The sequence below is a fragment of the Ursus arctos genome, unplaced genomic scaffold (assembly GCF_023065955.2).
Source record: "Ursus arctos isolate Adak ecotype North America unplaced genomic scaffold, UrsArc2.0 scaffold_18, whole genome shotgun sequence".
NCBI lineage: Eukaryota > Metazoa > Chordata > Mammalia > Carnivora > Ursidae > Ursus > Ursus arctos.
Window position 1 is genome coordinate 39,902,692 of NW_026622852.1, and position 26,731 is coordinate 39,929,422.

Here is a 26,731-nt window from a genome sequence, read left to right on the forward strand (position 1 = left end):
GTGCACTTACGGTGATGAGCAGTGAGTAATGTAGAGAACTGTTGAATCACTATATCGTACACCTGAAACTAATATAGCACTGTGTTAATTATACTTCAATAAAACAACTAAAAGCAAAACAAAACCAAAATATTTTAAATAAAGACGGAATCTAATCCTGTACTGGCTGGACCTTGAGAGTGAGCACTGAGTTCGCCTCACCCTAGTCGTGGCTCCAACCAAACTCATTCTAATTTTAGGGCTTTTGTACTTGCTGTTCTCTGCCTGGAATGTTCCTCCCAAATCCTTGCATAGCCAGCTTCTTCTCATTATATGGGATTTTGCTCTAGTGTCATCAGCTCAGAAAGGCCCTCTCTTCTCTGACTTTGCTGTAAAATCGCCCTCCCTAGCCCCACCCCCACCCCCGCCCAGTTACTCTCTATTCCATTACTGTTTTGCTTTTTTCAAAACACTCATCTCTATGAAATTATGTTATTTGTTTCTATATTCGCTGATCTCCCTTCAGTCCCTGATACACAGTATAAGCTCATAGTATATTTGTTAAATGAATAAAGTACTTGCCTAGGAGATATCTCGCTAAGTGCTTTGCGTGCATGATTTCAACCCCTGTCGTACAGATAAGGAAACTGAAGCTCAGTGGGCTTACGAGACGATGATTTTAGTTCATGTGACATAAGGTCACATAGCTAGCCAGTGAACGAAGGATCCAGTGATTGATTTCATCATCTCTACGGTTACCACCCATGTTTTGGGTTCCTTATTTCTCTCTTCCAAGGAAAGATTTAACTCTTTTATTCCCAAAGTCAGCCCTGCCTTCTCCAGGGAGCCATTGTTGTGGAAACAGCAAAATACCAACGCTTTCCTGGATTAAAAGCATGGCCAACAGTAGGTTTGCACATCCAGGGAAGGCTCTGGTATGACCCGCTCATGGATGGGGCTGTTCTCACCAGTTTCGCTGAGGTGGGGTCTGCCTCCTTCCTGCAAGTCTGGCACGTAGTCATGTAGCACCCACATTCTTCTTCCTTCGAGGCTACAAACTGTCCAACTGTCCGATCAGGTTTGATGACATGGTGCGAGATCTGAGACCCAGAGCCCATCTGGGCTTGAGCTAATTTCCTCTTTCGTCTTGTATTAAAAGATGCCGTGCTTCTGCCTTCCTCAAGGCCTGTGTGTGTCTAAATGAGTTTAGATACCTTAAGATTCACTAATAATTTTACTGAGTTGTGTAACTAGCATCACAACCGAGGATCAAACATTCCCATCATCCCCTAAGATCTCCCATCCTCATTTACAGTTAATCCCCATTTCTACCCACAACCCCAGGCAACCACTAATCTACTTTCTGTCTCTATGGATTGGCCTTTTCTGGACATTTTATATTGATGGAATCATTCAACGTGTGACCTTCTGTGTCGGGCTTCTTTCGGTTAGCTTAATGCTTTTGAGGCTCATCTGTGTTGTAGCATGTATATATTTTGTTCCTTTTTATTGTATGAATAGTGTTCCAGATGTGTGATTTGAATGGGACCGAATGAGCAGCTCTGGTGCCTGGCTTCTTCCTCTAGGCCTCATTCCTGAAGAAGACATCCAATGGCCCTACTCACGGGGCCTCCCCCAGCTCTGAGTAACCTTCCAATTCTGTCTTCGTGGGAGGGCCCATCTGACCCCCTCATCATGCACTTGGAAACAGGTTGCTCTTCACATCCTCAACCCAATGTCCTCTGCGGTCCTGGGTCTCCTTCGTCAGACTGAAAGCTCTCTGCAGGGAGAAATGGGGTCCTCAGCGGCTTCTACATTGTTCAGTCTTCCAAGAACAGTGCTGAGCAGAAAGCAAGTGCCCATTAGGTATGTGTGAAGGATGCTTGTGTGCGAAGCCAGGCTGCCCCAGGGACTGTGGACGATGCCCACGTTCCCTCCGTCCCTTCGGCCCCAGCTGCCTGATGCTCAGTGCATGCTCAGCACCGCGACACTGAGTGAGTCCAGCAAGACACAGGGCGAGAGTTTGGCTGCGTCAGCTCTCCTGAGGCCATGGGCCCAGATATCCCTCCAGTCAGTTCTCCAGAATATACTGGAAATATTCAGTTCTCCAGAATATACAAAAGCTCTGAGTCTGAGTGACCTCAGGAACGGTTTCTCCTCTGGAAAACAGGAGAAGTATCTCCGCCACAGGCTAGGAGGACTGAATGAGATAAGGTATCAATAACGCAGGCCCAGAACACGCAGCCGCCTTCCCCGCAGTGCTTCCATCTTCTCCCTTCTCCTCCCGTCCTACCTCTCCCAAAGTCAGTAGATAATGGAAATTCCAAGCTGCTTTAGAACCTGGTAAAAAGCGGTATTATCACTATCCTAAAGGTATTACTATCTCTGTGGAAGGATTTAACCTGTTAGGGGAAGGCGTTCCAAGGACAGATTCCGAGTGGATACTGCTGAGCTGTTGCAAGGCCGAGGGGCACATGGACAGTTCTCAGCTGTGTTTCATTTGATTTCTATAACAGAAGTTCCAGAGAGGAATTGTCAACATTTAACAATGTAGAGGTTTCATATTATAATCTGGATTTCTGTCTTCTCTTGAAAACAAAAACAAAACAGAAGACCTGGCCGTTGGGCTTCATGCTTTGAAGGGCAAGCACTTCCCAAATGGCCTCAGTCCCCATGGGTTTTCTCTGAAGACGAGGGTCCATTCTCTTCACCGACATTTATATTTCCTGCCTGGCCCATGACGCACTTGAATCTGTGCCCCCTTCAACAGAGATGCCCAAAGAGAATCATTGCTGGAACGTACAAAGGCTCAGTAAAGAGGTGAGTTGCTCAGAGATGCTAACTGCCCACTTGGGGTGAGGCCGCTGTTACTCTGCCTTTGTTTTATCTTAATATCCACTGCAAAATATAGGCGATAGTAAGAGCTTGAAGTGGGGAGTAGGGGGGGTTGGGGGGCGGTGGGCTCAGCTTGGTCTTAACTTTTGGCTAGAGTCTAGGAAGGGGAGGTTTGGTGAATTCCTTTCTATGCTTCAGACCAGAAGACCCGCCCAGCCCTTTACCTCTTCACGAGAGGCGGTGAATATAACCTGCTCGGGCTGGTGGCCGCGCAGACACTGGGGGCACTGCATGCACACTTGACAGCAAGTGTTATGATGCTTTTGTTGTTACCATAACCAAACCCCTGATTTCCTGCCACTCAGCCAGCTCGCAGCAGGATGGGCTCCTGATACCCTTGCTTTTCAACAGCCACCTCCACTACCCTCTGTCTCCTGACCTCTTCCAAATGCCTCCACTCACTTTGCAGCCCCGCACCCACACCTTAGATCTACCCACGGCCCCACCCCTTTGGCCCTAACTTCTGGCTTTTCTCCAACAAGACTAGCACGTCTATCCCCGGTTGCACTGCTCCTCGCTGCTCCAGGTCAACAGCTCAGGCTGCCTACTCCTGCCCCAGGCCTAAAATGCAAGCTCTTGGAGGCAGTGCCTCCCAGTGGGAATCAAGATAGCAGAGGACACAAATGCAGAGGCTCCTTGACTCTCAGGGGAGTGAGGACCGCCACGGGGGCAGGGACATGTCCGTGTCTGCCTTGTTGGCTGCTGTATCCCCAGCACCTAGGCCAGTCCCTGGTACACAGCAGGTGCTCAGTAAATGCTTGTTGAACGGATAAATGAATTAACACATGAATGAATGAAGGAGTGAATGAAATGGATCAGAGACCCGAGTGGGAAAAATCGCATAAATTCTGTAACTCTCCCAGATGGGTTGGTTTTGCAAGGCTGCTTATTTTTCTTTCGGGAGTAGGGATAAAATCATTAAGGGGAAGACAGTCTGTGCGCTGGCCTTCTAGGGAAGAAGCAGGGAGATTTCCCTCTACACTGCACTCAAGCCTTAACTAGGGCATGGGGTCCTTGACGGTGACCTCCAAAGGAGCTGGGAGGGATAAAGAGGGAGGGAGGGGAGCACCCACAGCACAGCAAGGCCAGACAGCTTGGGGAGCCACTGGGGATTGAGAAGCCACCGAGAGCCAAGCAGGAGAGAGGCCTGCTGGGATTTTCCTCCCGTGGGCACCACTAATGAAATGCCTGCCCCACAAACCCTAACTCTGATTTGCTACTGACCTTAAACAAGACCCTCACTCCATTTATGGGTGAGTCACCTGGGGCCCTGCTCTGGGGTTGTCAAAAGGCAGCCCCCTCATCAATGTAGCTAGTAATTGGCCCTGAATGATGTAAAACCAACAGCATCACCACCACAGTACATGACCTTCCTCTTCCTCTCAGTTCTCTTGCTCTTCCTGCCTGTTTTCTGTGCTAAGTGGATAGCTATGGCAGCTTGGGCTTACCAAGCCCCAGACCGATGAAACCACTTCCTTCCCGTGGAGCAGTGCCAGCATCGTGAGCCCAGACGTGGATTTTTTCCCCTCCTCCTCCCCACTGCCCCCATCTGTCCATGTGTCCCCAGAGATGAGCCATGAACCCCTTTGGGCAGTGGGAGCCAAGATGAAAGAAGCAGCCCCAAGCACTGGCCAGCAGATAGCTACTTCTCCCCTTTCTTCTGGCCACGTGTCTCCCTCTTTGGGCTCAAGTTAATGTCAGTCAACCTCTATCAACTTCCTGAGGTTGACTGTCTTTCACCATGATTTTTCTGGAAATTTGAGCTTTTCTATTTCTGGGACACAGCAAACCTGGGGTGCCCCGAAGGTCTGGGATGGGAGCAGAGTCCAAGCAGCTTTAGGCCTCTGGGATGCTGCTCCTTCTGCATCCATTCCCTTCCACCACGATGATGCTATAGTTGGGGGGCGCCAGGGAAGGCCCTTTGCAACAGGCCCTGCATTACCTTAGAACTCTTCCCTCTCAGGGCTCCTGGCTGGCCCAGTCGGTGGAACGTGCAGCTCTGGGTCTTGGGATTGTGAGTTCGAGCCCCACGTTGGGCGAAGAACCTACTTAAATTTAAAAAAATTAAAAATTATATATAAAAAAAAGAACTCTGCCCTCTCGTTTGTTACTCAGGATCTAGAACAGACGCTCTGCCCTAGGCATCTCCTTGCGGAGCTGGTAATCACAGCTAAAATTTGTTAAGCATTTATTTTGTTTGACCAGGCCTTACACCAAACACTTCATTATCTCATTTGACGCTCATAACAATCTACAAGGTATGTGATATTATTTCCTTCATTCTTCAAATGAAAAAAAAAAAAGGGCTTAGGGAGTTAGGTAATTGGCCCAAACTCACCAGCCAATAAGTGGTAGAGCTGGAAATTTGAACCCAGGAAATGAGACTCCAAAGTCTTAGGTCTTGTCACCATTTCCGTATCCTCTCATTGGGCCGAAGGGTTGGGGGAGGAGGGGGGGTCAGTACAAGGGTTTCCTTTTGGGGCTGTTAGTAAGCCATCTCTAGGGGTGGGAAACCAACATCCGTGAGGAACCTGAGGCAGCTATCTGGTCTCCCCAGTTCCCAGCTGCTGGGGAATATGTCTGCGCCAGCTAGAATCCAGCACCTAGCAGGTATGGCAGCAGGCTATCTCTTCGTGCCCTCATGATTACCCCAGTCTTCAGATCAGAAAGAAGGCCCTTCTCACTGGATCCTCTCATGACCCAGCCTCTGACCAGCTCCCAGGGGGTCATGGTCTTGTGGGGCTAGCAAACTCCTCTCCTCCACCCTGTGTTCCCTGCCCCCACCTTCTTCCTCGGGAAAGGCCCCCCCTCCTGGGCCTTGTCTGAAAGAGTCCCTGCCTTGAAGGAGACCAGCCCTTGAGCCACAGACCCAAGGAAGAAGTCCTCACCACCCATCAGTCTCCTGCCCCGGGCGGGCCTCTGTTGGCACTGCCTGAGCTACTCTGTCTCCAGGGAAACCGCCAGGTTACCTGAGATTAACACAATCTGGCAGAATTCCACCCTCACATTTATGGGCCTGAGTAATATTCCATTGTATAAATGGACCACATCTCTATCCATTCGTCTGCTGAAGGGCATCTCAGCTCCTTCCACAGTTTGGCTCTTGTGGACATTGCTGCTATAAACATTGGGGTGCATGGGTCCCTTCTTTTCACTACATCTGTATCTTTGGGGTAAATACCCAGTAGTGCAATTGCTGGGTCATAGGGTAGCTCTATTTTTAACATCTTGAGGAACCTCCATACTGTTTTCCAGAGTGGCTGTACCAGCTTGCATTCCCAACAACAGTGTAAGAGGGTTCCCCTTTCTCCACATCCTCTCCAACATTTGTTGTTTCCTGTTTTGTTAATTTTGGCCATTCTGACTGGTGTAAGGTTAGGTATCTCATTGCGGTTTTGATTTGTATTTCCCTGATGGCTACTGATTTTGAGCATTTTTTCATGTGTCTGTTAGCCATTTGTATGTCTTCTTTGGAGAAGTGTCTGTTCATGTCTTCTGCCCATTTTTTTGACTGGGTTATTTGTCTCTGGCCTTTTTTAACTAGAAAAACTGCCCCTAACTGCTCCCTGCACACACCCACATGCTTATTTTGTTCTTGTCACAAAAGTGAAATACGTCCATTGCGGTTTGAGATGCCTCAGGAAGACAGAACCGCCAGGCCTTGCTCAGGGACTGGATGAGGAGGGTCAGAGAAAGAGAGGAATCTGGAATGATGTGGAGATTTCCGGCCTGAGCACGTGGATATAGAGACTAAAGGAAGGAAGCTTCTGGTAGGCAACTGACAGTCCCACTTCCTGAAACGGGGCTACTCTCTCCAAGACAAAATGAAGAAATTTGGGAAGTGTTTCCCACCTTCTGATACGGAGCAGAGGGACCCGGGAGCAAGGCTGGCCGTGGGACGCGGGGACCCACGGTGTTTCCCTCATTTGTGTCGCTGTGGATCAACCAAGGTCAGAGCGGCTTCTATGAGAACAGAAGACTCTGGGCCAGCAAGAGGAGGCAGGAAGCCAGGAAGGAGGCCACACCACACCATGCCATGTGCCTTGAGTGGCCGTTGAGCCGAGGAGAAAACATGAGAAAACCGACCCCCTTGCAGCTGTTACACCAGATGAGAAACCACAAGAGCGAAGCTGCCCCGCGAGGGCTGCCGGGGCCCAGCTCTCTGCAGGCTGTGTGTCAGCGAGGCAACGGGGGTACAGCTCGCCTCCTCTTACAGGAACACCTCTCAGCCAGGAGTAGTGCTAAGGACTAAAACGCCAGGCACAGAGGAGGAACCTCTAGCAAGGCCTGGCAAGTTCGACCCCAAAGTGCCCCCTCCGGAACACAGGCAGTTTTGGGAAGTCAGGATAGCGGATGCGAGCTTCACAGCGCCACACTCGGGTGTGAGAAATGTCACATTTCTTTGTCTCTATAAATACGATGAGTTTTCTCAGGGCCCTCACCCACTTTGCGGAGACGAAGATCCCATCACGGTCACAATCCAGACGCTCCGTCTCTCATCTCAGCTTCTCCCTACCACACACTCGCACGTACACACAGAAAATGCTGCCAAGTCCCGAGACTGCCGGGCAGAGCAAGCCGGGGAGGGGGCAAGTGGTCCAAAAGAGGCGCAGCAAGGAAATCCGTGAGACGGGAGCCACTGGCTGTGCAAACTGCGAAAGGTCTCAGGCCACGGCTGGGAGCCCCGTTTGGTTCCTGCCAGGGGCACAGCAAACGAAGCCGCGAGAAGAGAGGCAGCGCCGGTCTGGGCCCGCTGCTATCTTGTAGAAAGCTCTCTACATGACAGAGACCATCGCGACGGCCCACGAGGCCTCAGGCCCTCACGGAGGGTCACACAGCAGGGGAGGAGGCTTGCCCGGGAGAGACTCCCAGGAGGGCTCCTTCCGCCCCCCGAAGCCTCTGGAAGCAGGCCTCCTGCAATGTTCCTGTCGCCCGCCGTGTGCTTCTCAGACAGTCCTCCTCAAGCCACTCGCTCTCGTCTTGCCTCTCACCTCCCCTGCAGGTCCTGGCTTGTATCTGGTTTCAGTTCTCCACGTCCACGTTTCGTCTCTTCTTGCCTTTCCCAGCTCCCTCATGCGGACTCAAGCCGCGTTCCCTCGTGATGCTCTTTCCTCACTCTGAGGCCAGGGGTCCTTCCTGCTGACTCCCTTTCTCTGGCTGCTTCAGGGAGCCTAGGCGGGAATGCATGGGCGCTACTCTCTCAAAAGCCCAAGTTCCACAGTTACCCCCCTTGCCCCGGAGTCGGGGTGGGGGTGGGGGGGTCCACATTTATCCCAGGCCCCAGCTCGGGCTCGAGAGGACAACTCCGGCTTGCTTGGCCTTTCTGCGGCCTGGCCTCACCCTGCCCTTCTCCTGCACCACCGTCAGCTGATTCTCCAGCAATGACAAATTCTTCCTACTCAAACGAGGGAGAGAGCAGGGGCTCTTTCCTGGCCGAGTTCCTCAGCCCGGAAATCCGGGGAAGGGGAGGGATCGTGCCCCTAAGGCTCACGGCTCCCTCTAGTGGCGGCGATGCATCTACAGCTAAGGGCACCGAGCAATTGCTAACACCGTTGCTAGGCACTGTATAATGTATTCTACATAGATTAGTAATTTAATGTTCACATCAGCCCACGGAGAGAGGCATTATTATTATTACCATCATTTTACAGATAAGAAGACAGGCACGGAGAGATCAAGTAACTAGCCCAAGGTCACACGGCCAGTTAGGAATAAAGCCAGGCTTGAAGCCCAGGAAGTCTGGTTCCAAAGTTGGTGATTTAACCTCTGTGCTGCACTGAATCTCAAAAAACAAAAAACAAACAAAAAAACCCAAAAAGCCATAGCACCCACCCACTCTACTAAAACCCTCAGACACACCTCCACCCCTCCCACAGAATATTCTTTTCCAACAGACATGCTACAGGCTTACAGATGGATAGTGTGAGCCCCCTTCCTCATTTTACTCTTAGCAGGTAAGGTGAGAGAAGGATGGTACTTCTCTGACCAGGCAGGCCACTGCTCCAAGCTTCCCCTGGTTCTGGAGCAGCAAGATGCATGTTCAATGGCCTTATCCAGCATAAAGAGAGTCACTGTCTTAAGCTGCAGGCTCAGCCTGGGGATACACAGGTTCTCTTGCTACGTGGTTATGGCTCTTTAGCCAGGCACAGAAATGGAATGATGTTGGACTACGGACTCGGTTCTAGAAAGAACTCAAGAACATAGTCTCCAAAGAACTTGCCTGCCCCATTTCTCCTGGCTGCCACACCTCCCTGTGAAGAGAGGAGCAAACCTCACATATCAGCTGCCACTCAGGCCAGAAGCCAGCACGCAGAAACACCGAGGAACCACCACAAGGCTCAGCAACTGCAAGAGATGTCCTACTTCTGGTCAAGGACCCCTGTCCTCACATGAGGGGTAATCTGAGCATGAGGGGCAGGCTCAGCTCCAACGTGACTCAGCAGTGGGAGGAAGGTGAAGGGTCTCACGAGATATTTCCTCCTGACCCTCATGCGGGAGAGCACGTGGTCCTGGTGGGTTGAGGATGGGCCCATGACAGTCTCGTGGGCACTCTTCTCCCTCTTAGTTTTCCTTTCACTTTTGCTGCCTGCATGCCCAGAACCCTGCAAAGCCTCTTTCCGCCTAATATCCTCATGGCGGGAGTTCTGGGAAAACACAGACAGCATTTATGAATCCCAAACCCAAGTAGGTATGAAGTCATAGTTTAAAAATCGCATTCCACAAGTGAAAAGAATTTTTAAAAGGAAGCCAAATCTTTAATTTGTGTCTCTACTGTAGTAGAAGGGATTTAATTTATAATTTCTAACGAGGTTATATGGGGCAGAGCCTTTAAAAGTAAGACTGCCAAAAGAACAGTCTTTGAGGTTTATAAATGATTCGTGAGAATCTTCTCTTCCTTTTTTCTGTTATGCCATCTGTAAAGTTAACTGCCCAGCCCTCCAGCAGCTGTTGGTAGCAAAAGCAGGCTTGATGGAGAGTTCTGCCCCTCACCAAGCGGAAAGCCCAGTGTTCTTAATTAAAAGGACAATGCAGGGCCCAGTATTAGAGTAAATGTCTGTTCTTGCTGAGGCCTTAAAATATAAAAGAATCCCACAATGGGACATCAGACCTTCTCTAACTTAGTGGTTCCCAGACTGGAGTTCACAAAGGTAGCACATTTGAGCTGTTAGAATCAACTCTAAGATGCCATGACGTCGTTAAAGTGAATAACAGCACTATTTTATGTACCATTGAGAAAGAAAAAAAAAATGCTATCAATTAAACCAAGTGTTCTCTTTGTTATAAGATGCATTTGGGTTTTAGAGATGTTAAAATGTGAAAACGAATTCACAGAATCAATGAAACATGACTGATCGAGTGTTGTGAGGATGAAAGGGGTCACTCCTCACAGCGTGCTTTGGGCAGCGTTTGACACGCCGGGAGAACTCCGATAAATGTTAACTAGGAACTTGAATTGTTGACGTATCTTGGCTGTTCCTATTTGGGATTTAATCCTAAGAAAGATAAGAGGCTGTATTCAGGAAGAATAATTCGCTTCCCACAGCAGAATGGAGAAGCGGAGGTTGAGTTGGTGAGGAGGATGGTCGCGAGGAGGCTGTCAGAGGATACGCCAGAAAGATGGGTTGCATGGAGCTGAGATGAGCACACTTGGTCCATGCCAGGGAGCATTCAGAAGTCTGGTCCCTGTCTAGACTCAGCCTGGAGAACAGGAGCCACTGCCTAGCAGAAGCAGAGTCATGGCAGGGGAATCCTGTGACAAGGTCTAAAAAACCTGTATCATTACCATAATAATGAGGCCACGAACTAACAACATGTCTGCTGGGCAAGGGTCCCTCATCCCCTCCCCCAGAGTAATTGCGTTCATGAGGGCATTGGGCAGGAAGGACTGGTTATATCACCAGAGAAGGGAGAGTAAGGCCACCACATGACACCTCTCCACTCACCACAAAGTTCTGTGTAGCTCAGGGAGGGGACCAAAACAAGACCACGAAGGGAGGGCCATCTGGCTCAGATCGACTTCCTCATGGCCACCAACTGTGCCCACATTTGGTAGTTGCTGGTACCAAAGGACCATGAGGGAAAGAAGCCCCTGGTTTACACCAAACCCACTGCGCCTCATTTCTAGGTCCCAGCTAAGTCCTGTTATCTCTACTTTTACCTCTCCTTTTCCATTGCCATGAGACAATAGGACCCGTAAGATTTCTGTTTCGGGGAATGTATGATGGTTGCCTCTCTGGCCCCATAGGTGGTGGTGGTAGTACTCCATGAGCAAGGGATTCCAATTAAGGCAAATGGGACACGTTAAAAACCCACTCAAATGACAGTAAAAGGAATGTTTTTCAAAAGCCATAAACCCACAAAGAGAATTGTAGAGGAAATAATAGTCGACTCAGGTGTCAGAACTATTTTTTTAAATGGAAAGCTGACGGAAGAGATAGAAGATGGGAGGAAAGTGGGGAGCCTGTCAGGGGAAGCCAAGAAGAAGCAAGATGATTTCCACCCAGGAAAGGCTTAGGGCTTGGAGACACTCATACCTCTCACAGCAACATAGAAGCCAGAAGACAAGTAAACAATAGCAGCCCTAACTGCGACAAATATCATTTTTTTAAAGAAAAAGAAAGCATCATTCAACCACCCCGTCCTCATCAAGATACATCCCTCTGTTCCTTCTCTCCTATAGTCAAACTGATCTTAAATATTGTCAGCGTTCCGTCTTCATGTCCTCATCTCCTCCCATTCCTTAATGAACTTCAGTCTGCTTTTCTCCCCCATCACTTTGCCTAAAGCCCATCCTGCAGTCGCTAATCCGATGGGCACTTCGGCATCCATATAAATCTGAGATCTCTTCCGTGTTAAGGTGACATTGTTCATCTTTCTCTCCTTCTTTAAGAAAGTTTTAAACTCTTTTTGCCCTTGGTTTCTGAATCTCCACACTCCTCTGAGGTCTGGCCTCTCCTTCATGACCTTCTTAACAAGCTCTTCCTTTGCCTCTCTCTTATGTTGGTTTCCTGGGGATTCTGCATCTTCTCGTTTCACTCTAGCCACTCTGCCAACTCCTTCTGTACCTACTGGAGAGTCCACAAGGGTTTCTCATTGATGAATGACACTCAAGTGAATTAATCATCTTCCCAACCATCTTCTAGTTCAGAAAAAGGCACCACCATAAACTAGGCATTCCTATTCCATTTTCCCCTCTCCCTCCCTGTGTTTGCTATCTATTGCTGCATAAAAAATTACTCCCAAAGCATAGTGGTTAAAAACAGGTATTTATTTTACTCGTGATTTTGTGGGTCAGAATTCACGAAGGGCTTGGCTAGGCAGTCCATCTCTGATCCACGTGGTATCAGTCGGGACCTCCTGGGGTGTAGGATCTACTTTCAAGATGTCTTCTTCACTCACGTTGTGTGACACCTCAGTACTCCTCAATCTTTTTCTCTTCGCATGGCATCTCATTCTCCAAAGTCTCTCCAATGCCTTGGGCTTTTCACAGCTTGTTCTCTGCATAGTCATATTTCCTACCCAGAGGTTCTAAGAGACAGGAAGTGGCCAGGCTAGTTGGGTACTAACTTGGAACCGACACAGTTACTTCTACGTTCTATCGGTCACAGTAGCCTCTAGGAGCACTCAGAGTTAAGAGGGTGGAGAAAGGCTCCATCTCTTGATATGGATGGGGACCCATCTTAGGAAATAAAATCTACTGTGTTTACCCACACAACCAATCACTGGATCTTATCTGTTCTACTTTCTAACTGCCTCTCAAATGCATTTACTCCTCTCCTTTTCCACTATCACCACCTTATGTAGGCCAGCATTGTCTCCCTCCTGGATTCTTGTCTTAGCGTCCTAACTGGCTTCCATGGTACTTCTAGATCTTCTTTATTCTCTGTAGGACTGATAGCATGATCCTTTTAAAAGGCAAATTTAATTATGTTTCTTCCTATAGTTAAAGCTTTTACATAGCTCCCATTGCCTTTAAAAGGAAAAATCTAACATAGTTTACAAGTCCATTCAGGACCCCACCTCTGCCTATATTTCCACCCTCAACCCAGACGGTATGATGGATTTAAGTATAGTTCTACATATTTAGAAGCATTTTATTTTAATTTTTTTTAAAGATTTTATTTATTTATTTGACAGAGATAGAGACAGCCAGCGAGAGAGGGAACACAGGCAGGGGGAGTGGGAGAGGAAGAAGCAGGCTCCCAGCGGAGGAGCCTGATGTGGGGCTCGATCCCATAACTTCGGGATCACGCCCTGAGCCGAAGGCAGACGCTTAACAACTGAGCCACCCAGGCGCCCCTATTTAGAAGCATTTTATACAAAGTTGTATTTATGTGAATGTTTCATCTATGCCTTTTGGGTAATTTAATTTTGATTATGAATTTCCGGTGCCCATAAAATAGCTATCACCTGAAAGTTACTTAGAGGTGAAGGTGGTACTATTTCTAAAAATGTATCACTATGACACGTTTCTATCTTCCTACTTTCAATCTTGCCTCCTTTGTTCTTTTTGGATGCAACTTAAATGATTGGTTATTCACAAAGACTAAAACTTCTACACCTCCAGCACTCTCACTGTGTTCATGGCTTCGATTTTATAACAGTAGCTCTTTTTGAATGGCCTGTTTGACACCAATAAAATTTATGTGATGTTAAGTATAAATAAATAGCAGAACTTCAAAAAATTAGTACAAATGTTTTTGTCTTTCGATAGGATAATTTTACCCATTTACATTTCTTGTCATTACTGATAAATTTGGCGTCTTGTCTTAAATTTTATGTTTTGCATTTTTTCTTATGTTTCCTTTTTTCCCCTTTGTTTTCTGTCTTCTGATACTTAGCTTAAAGTTTTTATGAGAGACCTTTGATAGTGTCTTGGAAAATAAATCAATGTTTCTAATTCTATCCATACTTATCTTTATATCTTTTCATGACAAAAAACCTTTTTTAAATTTTGACTATAGTATCCAAAATCTATAAAGAACTTATCAAACTCAACACCCAAAGAACAAAGAATCCAATCAAGAAATGGGCAGAAGTCACGAACAGACATTTCTTCAAAGAAGACACGCAAATGGCCAAAAGACACATGAAAAAATGCTCAACATCACTTGACATCAGGGAAATACAAATCAAAACCACAATGAGATACCACCTCACACCAGTCAGAATGGCTAAAATTAACAAGTCAGGAAATAGCAGATATTGGTGAGGATACAGAGAAAGGGGAACCATCTGACACTGTTGGTGTGAATGCAAGTTGGTGCAGCCACTCTCGAAAATACTATGGAGGTCCTCAAAAAGTTGAAAATAGAGCTACCCTATGACCCAGCAATTGAACTACTGGGTAATTATTCCAAAGATACAAATGTAGTGATCTGAAGGGGGACCTGCACCCCAATGTTTATAGCAGCAATGTCCACAACAGCCAAATTATGGAAAGAGCCCAGCTGTCCATTGACCGATGAATGGATAAAGAAGATGTGGTGTATACATACAATGGAATACTACTCAACCATCAAAAAATGAAATCTTGCCATCTGCAGCCATGTGGATGGAACTAGAGGGCATCATGCTAAGCGAAATAAGTCAATCAGAGAAGGACAATTATCATATGATCTCACTGATATGTGGAATTTAAGAAACAAAACAGAGGAGCATAGGGGAAGAGAGGAAAAAATAAAACAAGACGAAATCAGAGAGGGAGACAAACCATAAGAGACTCTTGATCATAGGAAACAAACTGTGGGTTGCTGGAGGGGGGTGGAGTGGGGGGAGGGGGTAACTGGGTGATGGACATTAAGGAGGGCATGTGATGTAATGAACACTGCGTGTTATATAAGACTGATGAATCGCTGACCTCTACCTCTGAAACTAATAATACATTATATGTTAATTACTTGAATTTAAATTTTAAAAAATGGAAAAAAATAAAATAAAATTTTGACTAGACCACTTTTTTTTCCTACTGTTCAATATTGGTTACTGACCACCTAGTAAACAGAAAACACAGATGACACAATGGTAAAGAAAAGAAACAGTCTCTTCCCTCACAGAGCCTATATTTTAGCAAAGAAGACTGACATTAACATTAAAAAAAAGTAAAATAAGGCCAGATACAGGCTTTATAGTCAGGTTATTGTCAAACATGTTTAACTATACAATCAATTGAAAGAATAATCTTTGGCTTTTGTGGTCCATTTGGAAGTGAGTTTCCCTTTATGATAGATAGTAATGATTTTTCAGGCTGCCATGATGTTCCCATTATTGGGTCCTTTATTTATCTCTCGTAGGCTATAACATGTCATTCAAGTAGCTGGGTAAAGGGATTCTTTTATGGGCCCTCCAAGAGCCAGCCAGCAAGGCAAAGGGAACTCAATACCATGAAAAACTGACACATTCATGATTTTTACCATCAGGGGACCATGATACATTAGGAAAAACAAAACTTCCTAGCAAAGTTCTAAAGACCACTGCTCAGTTTTGAAAGGGACATTTTTCTGACTTTAGGAACTGGAGTAACTTTTATGCATTGCTTATGACCATTTCAAGGTTCACTGCACCCACAATGAGATCTCATAGTTAGCCATGCCCAAGTTGAGGTATACCTGGTAGTCGTAGCAGGGGCAAGGCTGTCTCAGGAAACCAGAAAGGAACTGAAATGATGGACCCTGCTCCCACAGAGTCTAGACAGAGATGGCACCTGTTTCCTCTCTCAACCAGACATCTGGGACCTGACACAGGATAGTGGGTGAGGGGAACGACTAGACACTTGCATAATGACTGGTTTTATGAACAGATACTTAATCTAGACAAATATAAGCAGGAGGCCAACTCTGAAATTGTAGAACCCAGAGACTGGAGAAATAAATATTATTCTGAGAATCAAGAGAGCATGTCAAGAGATTCATGTCAGGAAACCAGCCCAAGTTCCATGCCAACATTGTACACCCCTGTCCGTATGTCAAAGACAGCTGTTTACTCTTTGGTGATACAATGCATATTAGCGGTCCATCTGACTCTGGGAACATTCTGCCTGCCTGCCTATGTGGGTCACCTTCAGAGGTGGTAGAAGAGAAAAGAAGCTAGCGTGAGAAAAAAGATAAAGCACCCAATATTCAGGCCTACTCTCTTGACCCTCGAAAGGTCTAGAGGAGTATCACTTGCCAACAAACCCTTCACTTCTCAAATAGGAGTTAGTCCTAGAAAAAAGAAAACACATGTGGGGTATTTGGGGCAGAGCCTCATATCCCATTCTCTGGGGGAAGGTGGTGGAGACACCTGGAGAAGAGGCAAATTTTCTATGTGGGACCACAAGGATTTACTAAAAGGAGATGTGTAGGACAAGTTTGGTAGCATAAACCAAGGATTTGTTTCCACCATTACTTCTCTCCTCTCCTCTCTTCCACTGCTCCTCATCAAACATAGACTCCGTATTCACAATGATATTCAGCAAAAGGTATTTCCTTAGATATCATCTATCTATCATCTATCTATCTATCTATCTATCTATCTATCTATCTATCTATCATCTATCTATCATCTATCATCTATCTATCTATCTATCTATCTATCTATCTATCTATCTATCATCTATCTATCTATCATCTATCTATCTATCTATCTATCTATCTATCTATCTATCTATCATCTATCTATCATCTATCTATCTATCTATCTATCTATCTATCTATCATCTATCTATCTATCATCTATTTATCTATCTATCATCTATCTATCATCTATCTATCTATCTATCTATCATCTATCTATCTATCTATCTATCTATCTATCTATCATCTATCTATCATCTATCTATCTATCTATCTATCATCTATCTATCTATCATCTATCTATCTATCTATCTATCTATCTATCTATCTATCATCTATCTATCTATCTATCTATCATCTATCTATCTATCATCTATCTATCTATCTATCTATCATCTATCTATCTATCATCTATCTATCTATCATCTATCTATCTATCTATCATCTATCTATCTATCATCTATCTATCTATCTATCATCTATCTATCTATCTATCATCTATCTATCATCTATCTATCTATCATCTATCATCTATCTATCTATCTATCTATCATCTATCTATCTATCTATCATCTATCTATCATCTATCTATCTATCTATCTATCTATCATCTATCTATCTATCTATCATCTATCTATCTATCATCTATCTATCTATCTATTATCTATCTATCTATCGTCTATCTATCATCTATCTATGTATCTATCATCTATCTATCTATCTATCTATCTATCTATCTATCTATATACAATGGAATGCTACTCAGCCATCAAAAAAATGAAATCTTGCCATTTGCAACCATGTGGATGGAACTAGAGGGTTCCTATCTATCTATCTATGTATCTATCATCATCTGTCTATCTGTATACACATATATGTACTTTTTATATATTTACAGCTCTTTATATATAAAGTTCATTTAATGCGTTCTGTTAATTACTCATATATTTTCCCTATTTTTTAGGAATTAAAAAACATCATTTTTGCATGGTATATAATATAGAAGCAATTTTAATTTTAAAATAATTTCTTTAGTATCTTATCAGTGTAGTAAAAGTTGATTTTAATATAGTCTGATAATTTTCATAATATGTAAAGGCAAAACTCTATTTTCTCTTACTTAACAAATGACATAGTATGAATTTCTTTTTTTTAAAGATTTTATTTATTTATTTGACAGAGAGAGAGAGAGCATGAGAGTGAGCACAAGCAGAGGGGAGAGGGGAGAGGCAGAGGGAGAGGGAAGAGCAGGCTTCCAGGACACGGAGATCATGACCTGAGCTGAAGGCAGATGCTTAACCGACTGAGCTACGCAGGTGCCCCTGAATTTCTTTGATTATATACAAAAATAATTTTTTTGAGAGAGAGAGTGCACAAGTGGAAGCAGGGGGAGGGACAGAGGGAGAGAGAGAGGGAGAAGCCCAAGCGGGCTCCACGGTCAGTGTGAAGCCTGCTGCGGGGCTCAATCCCATGACCCCGAGATCATGACCTGAACCAAAATCAAGAGTTTGATGCTCAACTGACTGAGCCACGCAGGGCCCCCCAAAAATCATAATTTTAAACAAAAAACTTAAACAACATGTTATATTGAGTTTAGTTGGGGATCAAGCACGTACTAAAATGAAGAACTAAATCGCCAGGTGTAATGTCATCAAAAGCAGACAAAACCCATGGTTCATAACTTTGAAATTTTTGAATATTAGAAATAAATTGATTTACTGTTTTAATTTTTGCATTTTATTTCTGACTAATAAGATTACAAAGAAAGTTCCAGGCAGCTAACTGGAGACCTTCTCTGCAAATGAAAGAATCTAGGTGTAGATAATCTTTATTCCCAATAGGTAAAAAAGGTAAATGGGAAATGCATGTCACTATAGTTTCTTTTTTTTATATTAATTTTCAAGCATCAGACACTCTTTGTTATGCTATAAGAGAATTTGATTTACATGAATGCAACATTTGCTAGAATGAAGATTAGTTAGAGGCAAACGTACAGAATTATTCCTGCATATCCTTCATGAGTTTGTGGCATTTATCACAATCAATTGTGAGAATAAATCAAATAATATAAATGATAAGTAATAAAAACAGCTGTTGAACCAAGCGATACAACCTCTAGACAATTCTTTCACCGGAACATTTGTCTGACTCTCATTAAGTATTGTGTATGCTCACTCCCTGAGCACCTGGAGGCTCTCAAATGTCCCAGATCACAGGGAAGAACGTCGCTTAAAGAAAGAGACCTTGAACCAGATGCCATTAGCCACCTTTGATGATATATCACTTGAAAAATGCTAACATATTGATGTTCAAGACAGAAGATGATAGAACACAATTTAGAGCTGCCTAACAGCTTATAAATAAATATTTCTGCAAATCATAATGTGTAATAATAGCCTTAGGAGGAAAGTCCCCACAAAATTGCTGGAGAGATACAAACTCTTAAAAATGCATTTATAAATTTACTTAAATACTTTGGAGTTGATTTGAATTGAATTGCAGTTACTGGAGAAGGCCCGCCCTCCTTCCAAACTCAGTGTTTTCCACTGAGAGAGTAGCCTTCTGGATATGTCGTTATTTTTCATGCCATATGTTGTTAGTTGCACTGGGTTACTGAACATATTCTCGAACTGCTCTTTCTACCCAAACCTACAGAATAAGTAAGAAAGGGAAACAGTGATTTAAATAGGGCCTGGACTGTCCTCCAGGAAGACACCTCCAAGAGCCCATAGGCTGTAGCTGATAGCCAAAAAGTGATGTGAGTTTTGGGAAAATCCGCCCACGTATATTCAAGGACATTGTCACTATATTTTTGCATCAGAGATATTTGTTTTTCAACTTGTAAGGAAACCCATCCAACTTGTCTTTATTAATTGCTCTAGGGCCCAAAACAAAAGACTTAAGAAATAAATGTTGGCATAACTTTCATCTTGTTTGTTTGTTTGCTTCCCTTTAGCGAATCACAGGTTTAACACCCTTCCTTTCTCTGCTGTGTTATATTTGTTCTTCTAACACCTGTCATAACTGACCTCAGTAGCAATGACATTGAGGGAAGTAATTCCCCAAGGCACCTCACAAAGCTAGCCCACAAAACCAAATCTGGCTGCCAAACTCAGAATTCTTCCTGCAACACCATGCTGCCGCGGTTCTCTGGAGTCGGAAGCCACGGGACTGGCTCTGGGAGAGCCGTGCGGCAGGGAAGAGTGGTGGTTATCAGAATTGCAAGTGTTCTTTTTTCTGACTAACTCAGATCATCACATAAATCACAAAGATTACTCTTGCAAGCTCAGCTGGAAAGCACCGTTCATTCCTTCCAGGAAAAAAAGAAAAGCGAGAGAGGAGTCATCCTGGAGAGGGATGCTATTTCATACTGCCTTTTTGAATTTCCTAAATCAGCCAGTGTACCATTTCTCTCCTCACTTCAATCCAGACCTGGAATGTGGGAAAAACTAGAAAGACTTTCCTGAAAGCTCAAGGAAGCCCTGGAAGGAAATGAAACCAGAGTGTTCCCACCTCACTAGAAGGCCCCACACAAAGTCACCAGCCACATGGGATTAGGCTAAGTCTCCTCCTCCCATCTCTTTGTCCACACTCCTGCCATATTGACACAAGTCAGAGGGAAGTGTTTACTCCTAAGCAGGCACATCTCTTCTGTTTTGATTTCATGGGAATAATGAAGGTTGCAATCATTACAGCACTATCCAAAGGAACTGGAACCCTCATATACTGCTAATCCGGAATGTAAACTGGTATACACTATTTCTTAAAACGTCGACCACGCTCTGCTAAATGAAAGAAGCCAGACACAAAAGGCCACATATTGTATGATTCCATATTCATGAAATTTCCAGAATAGGCAAATTCATAGATATAGAAAGTAGGTTAGTGTGGTTTTCGGGGGATGGGAGAGGGAGGAATTGGGACTGATGGCTAATAGGTATGGGGTCTCTTTCTGGAATGATGAAAATATTCTGGAATCAGATAGTGGTGATGGTTTTACAACATAGTGAATATACCCCAAACCACACAACTGTATACTTCAACATGGTAAATTTCATGTTATGTGAATTATATCTCAGTTAAAACAAATTAAAACTAAAAACACTGGGGCCCCACATTCCAAAAGGTCTGAATTAAAGCAACAACTTTATATGTATATCCAATTACATAAAGGATGCCTTTCTCAGTTTGGAAAAAAAAAAAAAAGGAATGGAGAGAAATCGGAAGACCAGTGGTGTCTGATAAAAATGGTCTACTGATCGACTTGTGTTCATCAGCAAAAAATAAAGTCAGGCAGAATCTTACCACACATCTTAACACAGAGTCCACTCCTGAGAATCCACCCAAGGGAAATGAAAATATGGCCACACAAATAATTGTACAAGAATAGTCCTAGCAGCATTATTCGTGATGACCGAAAGCTGGTCCACCCCGTGGTGAGTAGAACAGTAAAATATGGGGGTGCCTGGGTGGCACAGCGGTTGGGCGCCTGCCTTCGGCTCAGGGCGTGATCCCAGAGTCCTGGGATCGAGCCCCACATCAGGCTCCTCCGCTATGAGCCTGCTTCTTCCTCTCCCACTCCCCCTGCTTGTGTTCCCGCTCTCGCTGGCTGTCTCTATCTCTGTCGAATAAATAAGTGCAAAAAAGCCAGACGCTAAGTGCAAAAAAGCCAGAGACAGGGGCGCCTGGGTGGCACAGTCGTTAAGCGTCTGCCTTCGGCTCAGGGCGTGATCCTGGCGTTACGGGATCGAGTCCCACATCGGGCTCCTCGGCTGGGAGCCTGCTTCTTCCTCTCCCACTCCCCCTGCTTGTGTTCCCTCTCTCGCTGGCTGTCTCTCTGTCACATAAATAAATAAAATCTTAAAAAAAAAAAAAGCCAGAGACAAAAGACTACATATTCTATGATTTCACTTGTGTGAATTTCACAGAAAAGGGGAATGTTGATAAAGTTCTAAGATCGGACTGCCGTGGTGGTCACACAGCTCTATGAATGTATGAAAAATTACTGAAGTGTACATTTCAGTTAGTGACAGGGGGGAAGAACGCCAGAGGAGGGCAGGCAGGAAAGAGGAAGAGAAGAATTGAAACAGAAAGAAATATTTTTTAACACAAAAAATATAAAACAGGGTGACAGAAGTAACACGGAAATTTCAGATTAAGACAGAGTTAATGCAAAAATACTCAGAAAATTTTAAATAAAATGCAGGTAAAAGTACATCAAGCAAACACATAAAAGCCTGGCAATATTCATAGCAGAAAAGTGGAATTCAAGGGCTAAGCCTTCGACGAGACAAAGAGAAGCATTTTATATGAATAAAAGGTAAAAGATGCAGGGAAGAAATATGAAAGTTTATCATGTTCTGATTTTCTAAATACATGATTGTAACTGTTCCTACTGGTCTATCACCAATCAAACGGACAACAAATAAGTTTATAAAAATGTCAAATAATACATATAAGTTTGAATTCTTAGATATATTAAATATGTATAAAATCGTTTCTTTTTAAATGTCCAGGAAAATTTTGCACAGAGGAACAGCCCAGCAAGAAAATCTCAAGTACTGAAACACGGACCTTTTGCAGACCATATTCTCTGACCACGGAGCATAAGGAGACATTAATAACAAAACTATGACACAAAAATAAAACCTCTACTATAGAGGAAGGGAAATTTTAGGTCTTCTCCCCACGCCACATGCTTCTCTGCCCACCCTCCTCCTCCCCCACACTCCTCCCCTAAGCCAGGTGGCTGCAGAGTTCTGCTCACTTCTTTGGCCTTTTCCAGGTCTGCATGTCTGGGGACCGCTGATGCCCAGGTGAGCACCATCAGGGCACCTCGTAGAACCCAGCCAGCTCTCCCAGCCTGATGCCTGAATATTGGCTCCCAGGATTTAGAGCACGGTCTCTGTTGGGTTTGACCCTGAGTTATGTGCTCCATTCTAGCTTCTCCAGGGCCTCTTGATGAACATTATTATGAACTGGCTCAGCTATTAATAAAATGGTGCTTCCATTTTATTCCCATTTGATTCATGTTTCTTCTGTAAAGCTCTGTGGGAATCTTCAAAGAGAAGTATAGAGTGACTGGATGAGGATGATTTATGCATTTCTGCAATCCCAGATATAAATATTACTGGCAAGTTTCACTAACATTCCATCTTGATTTTTAATAGCTACCAATTGGAGACTAGAAAAGATTTCTGTGCTGCCCAACATTAAAATACTATTACAAACTATTTATAAAATAGAACTTATGAAAACTAATGAGATGCTTCCAAAAAATGAACTATTGGGACTTTATCGAGATAAAAATCTTCTGCATGGTGAAGGAAACAATCAACAAAACTAAAAGGCAACCTACAGAATGGGAGAAGATAGTTGCAGATGTCTTATCAGATAAAGGGCTAGTATCCAAGATCTATAAAGAACTTATCAAACTCAACACTCCAAAAATAAATAAACCAGTTAAGAAATGGGCAGAAGACATGAGCAGATATTTCTCCAAAGAAGACATACAAATGGCTAATAGACTAACATGAAAAATGCTTAACATCACTCATCATCAGGGAAATACAAATCAAAACCACAGTGAGATACCACCTCACACCTGTCAGAATGGCTAAAATGAAAAACGAACAACTCAGAAAACAGCAGATGCTGGCGAGGATGTGGAGAAAAGGGAACACTTTTGCACTGTTGGTGGGAATGCAAACTGATGCAGCCACTCTGGAAAACAGTATGGAGTTTCCTCAAAAAGTTAAAAAATAGAGCTACTCTATGACCTAGCAATTGCACTACTGGGGATTTATCCAAAGGAGACAAACATAGTAATTTGAAGGGGCACATGCAGCCCCATGTTTATAGCAGCAGTGTCCACAACAGCCAAATTATGGAAAGAGCCCCAAAGTCCATTGACTAATGAATGGATAAAGAAGATATGGTGTATACACACACACACACACACACACACACACACACACACACAGAGGAATATTATTCAGCCATCAAAAAGAATGAAATCTCGCCATTTGCAATGACGTGGATGGAACTAGAGTATATTAGGCTAACCAAAATAAGTCACTTAGAGAAAGACAAACACCATATACCTTCACTCATATATGGAATTTAAGAAACAAAACAGATGAACATAGGGGAAGGGAAAGAAAAATAAAATAAGATAAAGACAGAGAGGGAGGCAAACCATAAGAGTCTCAACTATAGAGAACAAACTGAAGGTTGCTGGAGGGAGGTGGGTAGGTATGGGCTAAATGGGTGATGGGCATTAAGGAGGGCACGTGTTGTGATGAGCACTGGGTATTATATGTAAGTGATGAGTCACTAAATTCTACTCCTGAAACCAATACTACACCATATGTTAAGTGACTTGAATTTAAATAAAATCTTGGAAGAAAAAAAACAGACCTTTAGAGAGGTAATCAAATTAAAATAAGATCATAATGGTGATCCCTAATCCAACATGACCAGTGTCCTTATAAAGAAGGGACATTTGGACTCAGAGACAGACCTACATAGAGGGAAGATGATGTGAAGACAGGGAGGACGTGAGGTAAAAGTGAAGACAGATATCGGAGTGATGCATCTACAAGCCAAGGAATTATACAATTTGCCAGCAAATCACCCGAAGTTAGGAGAGGGCATGGAGCAGATTCTTTCTCACAGCCCACAAGGCAACCAGCCTGTGGACACCTTGATATTGGACTTCTGGCCTCCAAGACAGTGAGATAATGAATTCCTGTTGTTTGAACCACACAATTTGTGGGACTCGTTAAGGCAACCCCAGGAAACTAAGGCACCATCCAAAATGCCAGCTCTTTTGCAGGGCAGATCTTTTGAAAGCCCTACGAAAAGTTGCCGCTCCCTCCCATTTGTTCTGCGACATGAGTCTTCCGGCCTACGTGTGACCTCTTCCACCATTCCCTAACCCCCACGGGAGAGCTCCCATCTCCTAGGATTCCTTGTCTGGGTGATGGCCCTATTGGTAGTGTACCAGGAAAAAGGCTCAAGCCTAAGGACCTTCTTCAGTCAGTGCTCACTCTTTCCATGGGAAATTTCTACCACAGAAGATGTTGAGAATGTAAGCTTCTCCACTGGTAAGCATACATCCAAGCAGGAATAAAATGCCAATCCTCCATTCTTGAACTTTAAAAGTGATTATTTTGAAACCACCTTGCCATTGAAAGGGCCAGTGGCTCCTTCCTCCTCAGAAGCGTGTGAGGAGAGCCTCTACTTGGAAGCATTCGTTTCTCAAAGAGATGTCAACCTCCTGGTGCTTCTCAGGCCTCCCCTTGTACTGACCTGGGGTTGGGAGACTGAGGTTAGTGGCAGGGCCAGATTTATTCTTCCATGTGTCACAGAGCAGTCTGTGAGGGATCTGACCCCAGCTTCTAGAAGTTTTTGAACTTAGAATACATGGTGCTTAGTTAGCTCCATTTGCCCTCAGTTTCAGCCACAGGTCCAAAACAATAGGAAAAATGCCACTCAGTACCTGTTATGTATGGATGGTGATTCTGCTGTTAAATTAAAATGTTTTCTTGTTTAAAAAAAAAAAAACAACTAATAAGATGCTTCCATTTAATAATGACTTTTTTTTACATCAAACAAAGAATAACAATAATGTGTTAACGTTTAACGAGACAGATTTAAATAAAATCCACTGGAAAAAAATTAAGAGCATCAAAATAATAAAGATAAAGGTAGAAATGAGTAAGGAAACAAAATTGGACAGAACAGGTAAGTAAACCCAAGAGCTGTTTCTTTGGGTTATCTAGTTATTTAAAAATAACACTAAGGCAACACAAATAATAAGATTTATCCTGAGTTTTAAAAGGATTTATTTAGTGACATGAAGATTTAGAAATCATCGACAAATACCATAAATTTCTGTGTTCTAATGAATACAAGGATCTCCATGAAATACACAATTCTCATTCTACCAAGCTCCCTGCCACCGACTGCGCCCCATCACACCCTAAGACCTCACTCTTCACTTCAACAGCCCTGGAGCAATGGAATTTTCTTAGAACAAGGCCGTTGGCCCTTAAGGCTTGGCAAGACTTTTCAACCCCTTTCTCTAACAATGCAAAAAAATACAAGGTTGCATTACAAACCTCAGGGCACAATGCCCACTCCTTTCAAGTAGTGTTGATCTTGTCTCTCTTCAAGCTGACCTGCAGCCCCACTGTGAGCCTTGCAAGAAAGCTTAACTATAAAATAAGCTGGGGAAACCTGGAGATTAAAGGGCGTAGTGCCCAGTGTTTGACCTGGAGAATACTGATCGAAAGACTTTATTACAGGAGAAAGCAAACGGGGGTGGAGGTTGGGTTTGGGGTGGGGGAAAAGATCGTAACTGTTCCATGGGAAAAAGCTAAACAATTGTGCACCAGACTAATCCATTCAATTTCTTATCTAGTCCCATCTTTTCTATTTTAGTTGTATGACTTCTGATTTTGTCTTTTCTGTAAATTGGACATAATCACTAACCTCACAGAATTGTTAGAGGAAATAAGGTAGCATATGTGGAAGCACTTTGCAAAGAACAATGCTTGATAGGATGGTAGTGCGGGGAGAGGGCTTTCACTCCTCAGTGAGGGATGAGATAAGACAACACATGCCTTGACTCTGTTCCAGGACAGTCATGACGTTCAGCTTCCAAATGCAACTGTCCTCCTTGGTCTCCTCGGACCCGCTTGGAGCTGCAAGTAGGCTGCTGTGAGGTAAAAGACCCTTTTTAAGTCAGAAAGTCCAGCTGTCCCAGCCAACGAGGGGAAGTAGCATACCCACCCACATTTCTTGATCACCAAGGCCTTTGGGTAAGAGCTTGAGTGGAAGTACAGGTCTAGAGAACTGACTTTTAATTATGAAACAAATATTTGAAAACCCCATCAGGACTCAGACCCATGTGGAGAAACATAGAGCACATGAGGCCATTGGAGGTGGCTCAGCCCAGCCGGGACTGGGGGCTTTTTGACTGGTTTGTATGTTGGTGTGTGATGGAAACCCACTCCTCCGTCTTTCCTAGCAAATATTTAGTAGAATCCACATTGATCATTAAAGTTTTGTTAAATGGACTTTTCTTTAGGAAGGAGCGCAAAGAGGCCTCGAGTCGGGTGTCATGAGTAGCAAGATCAGAGGCTGCACTTGGAAGTTAGAAACTCCTGAAACAGACAGTAATATACATCTTAAGAGTCCAAATGAAAAATTTGAGAGAGAGTTTCTGGCTGGCCCAACTTGGGGCAGGAATGATGGTTTGGATTAATAAACTATGATCAAGTGGGGAGAGCCAAGTA

The 26,731-nt window shown here is 44.0% G+C and overlaps 1 protein-coding gene across 1 annotated transcript in view; it reads right to left on the bottom strand.

The window, feature by feature from the left end:
* Positions 1–4,782: 4,782 nt before the first annotated feature.
* SUSD1 (sushi domain containing 1) overlaps positions 4,783–26,731 on the bottom strand; it is a 176,582-nt gene continuing 154,633 nt past the window's right edge. Inside the window, exon 16 of the mRNA XM_057313680.1 lies at positions 4,783–4,919. Coding sequence (XP_057169663.1) covers positions 4,834–4,919 — 86 coding nt within the window. The 3' untranslated portion in view covers positions 4,783–4,833. The remainder of the gene's footprint in view (positions 4,920–26,731) is intronic.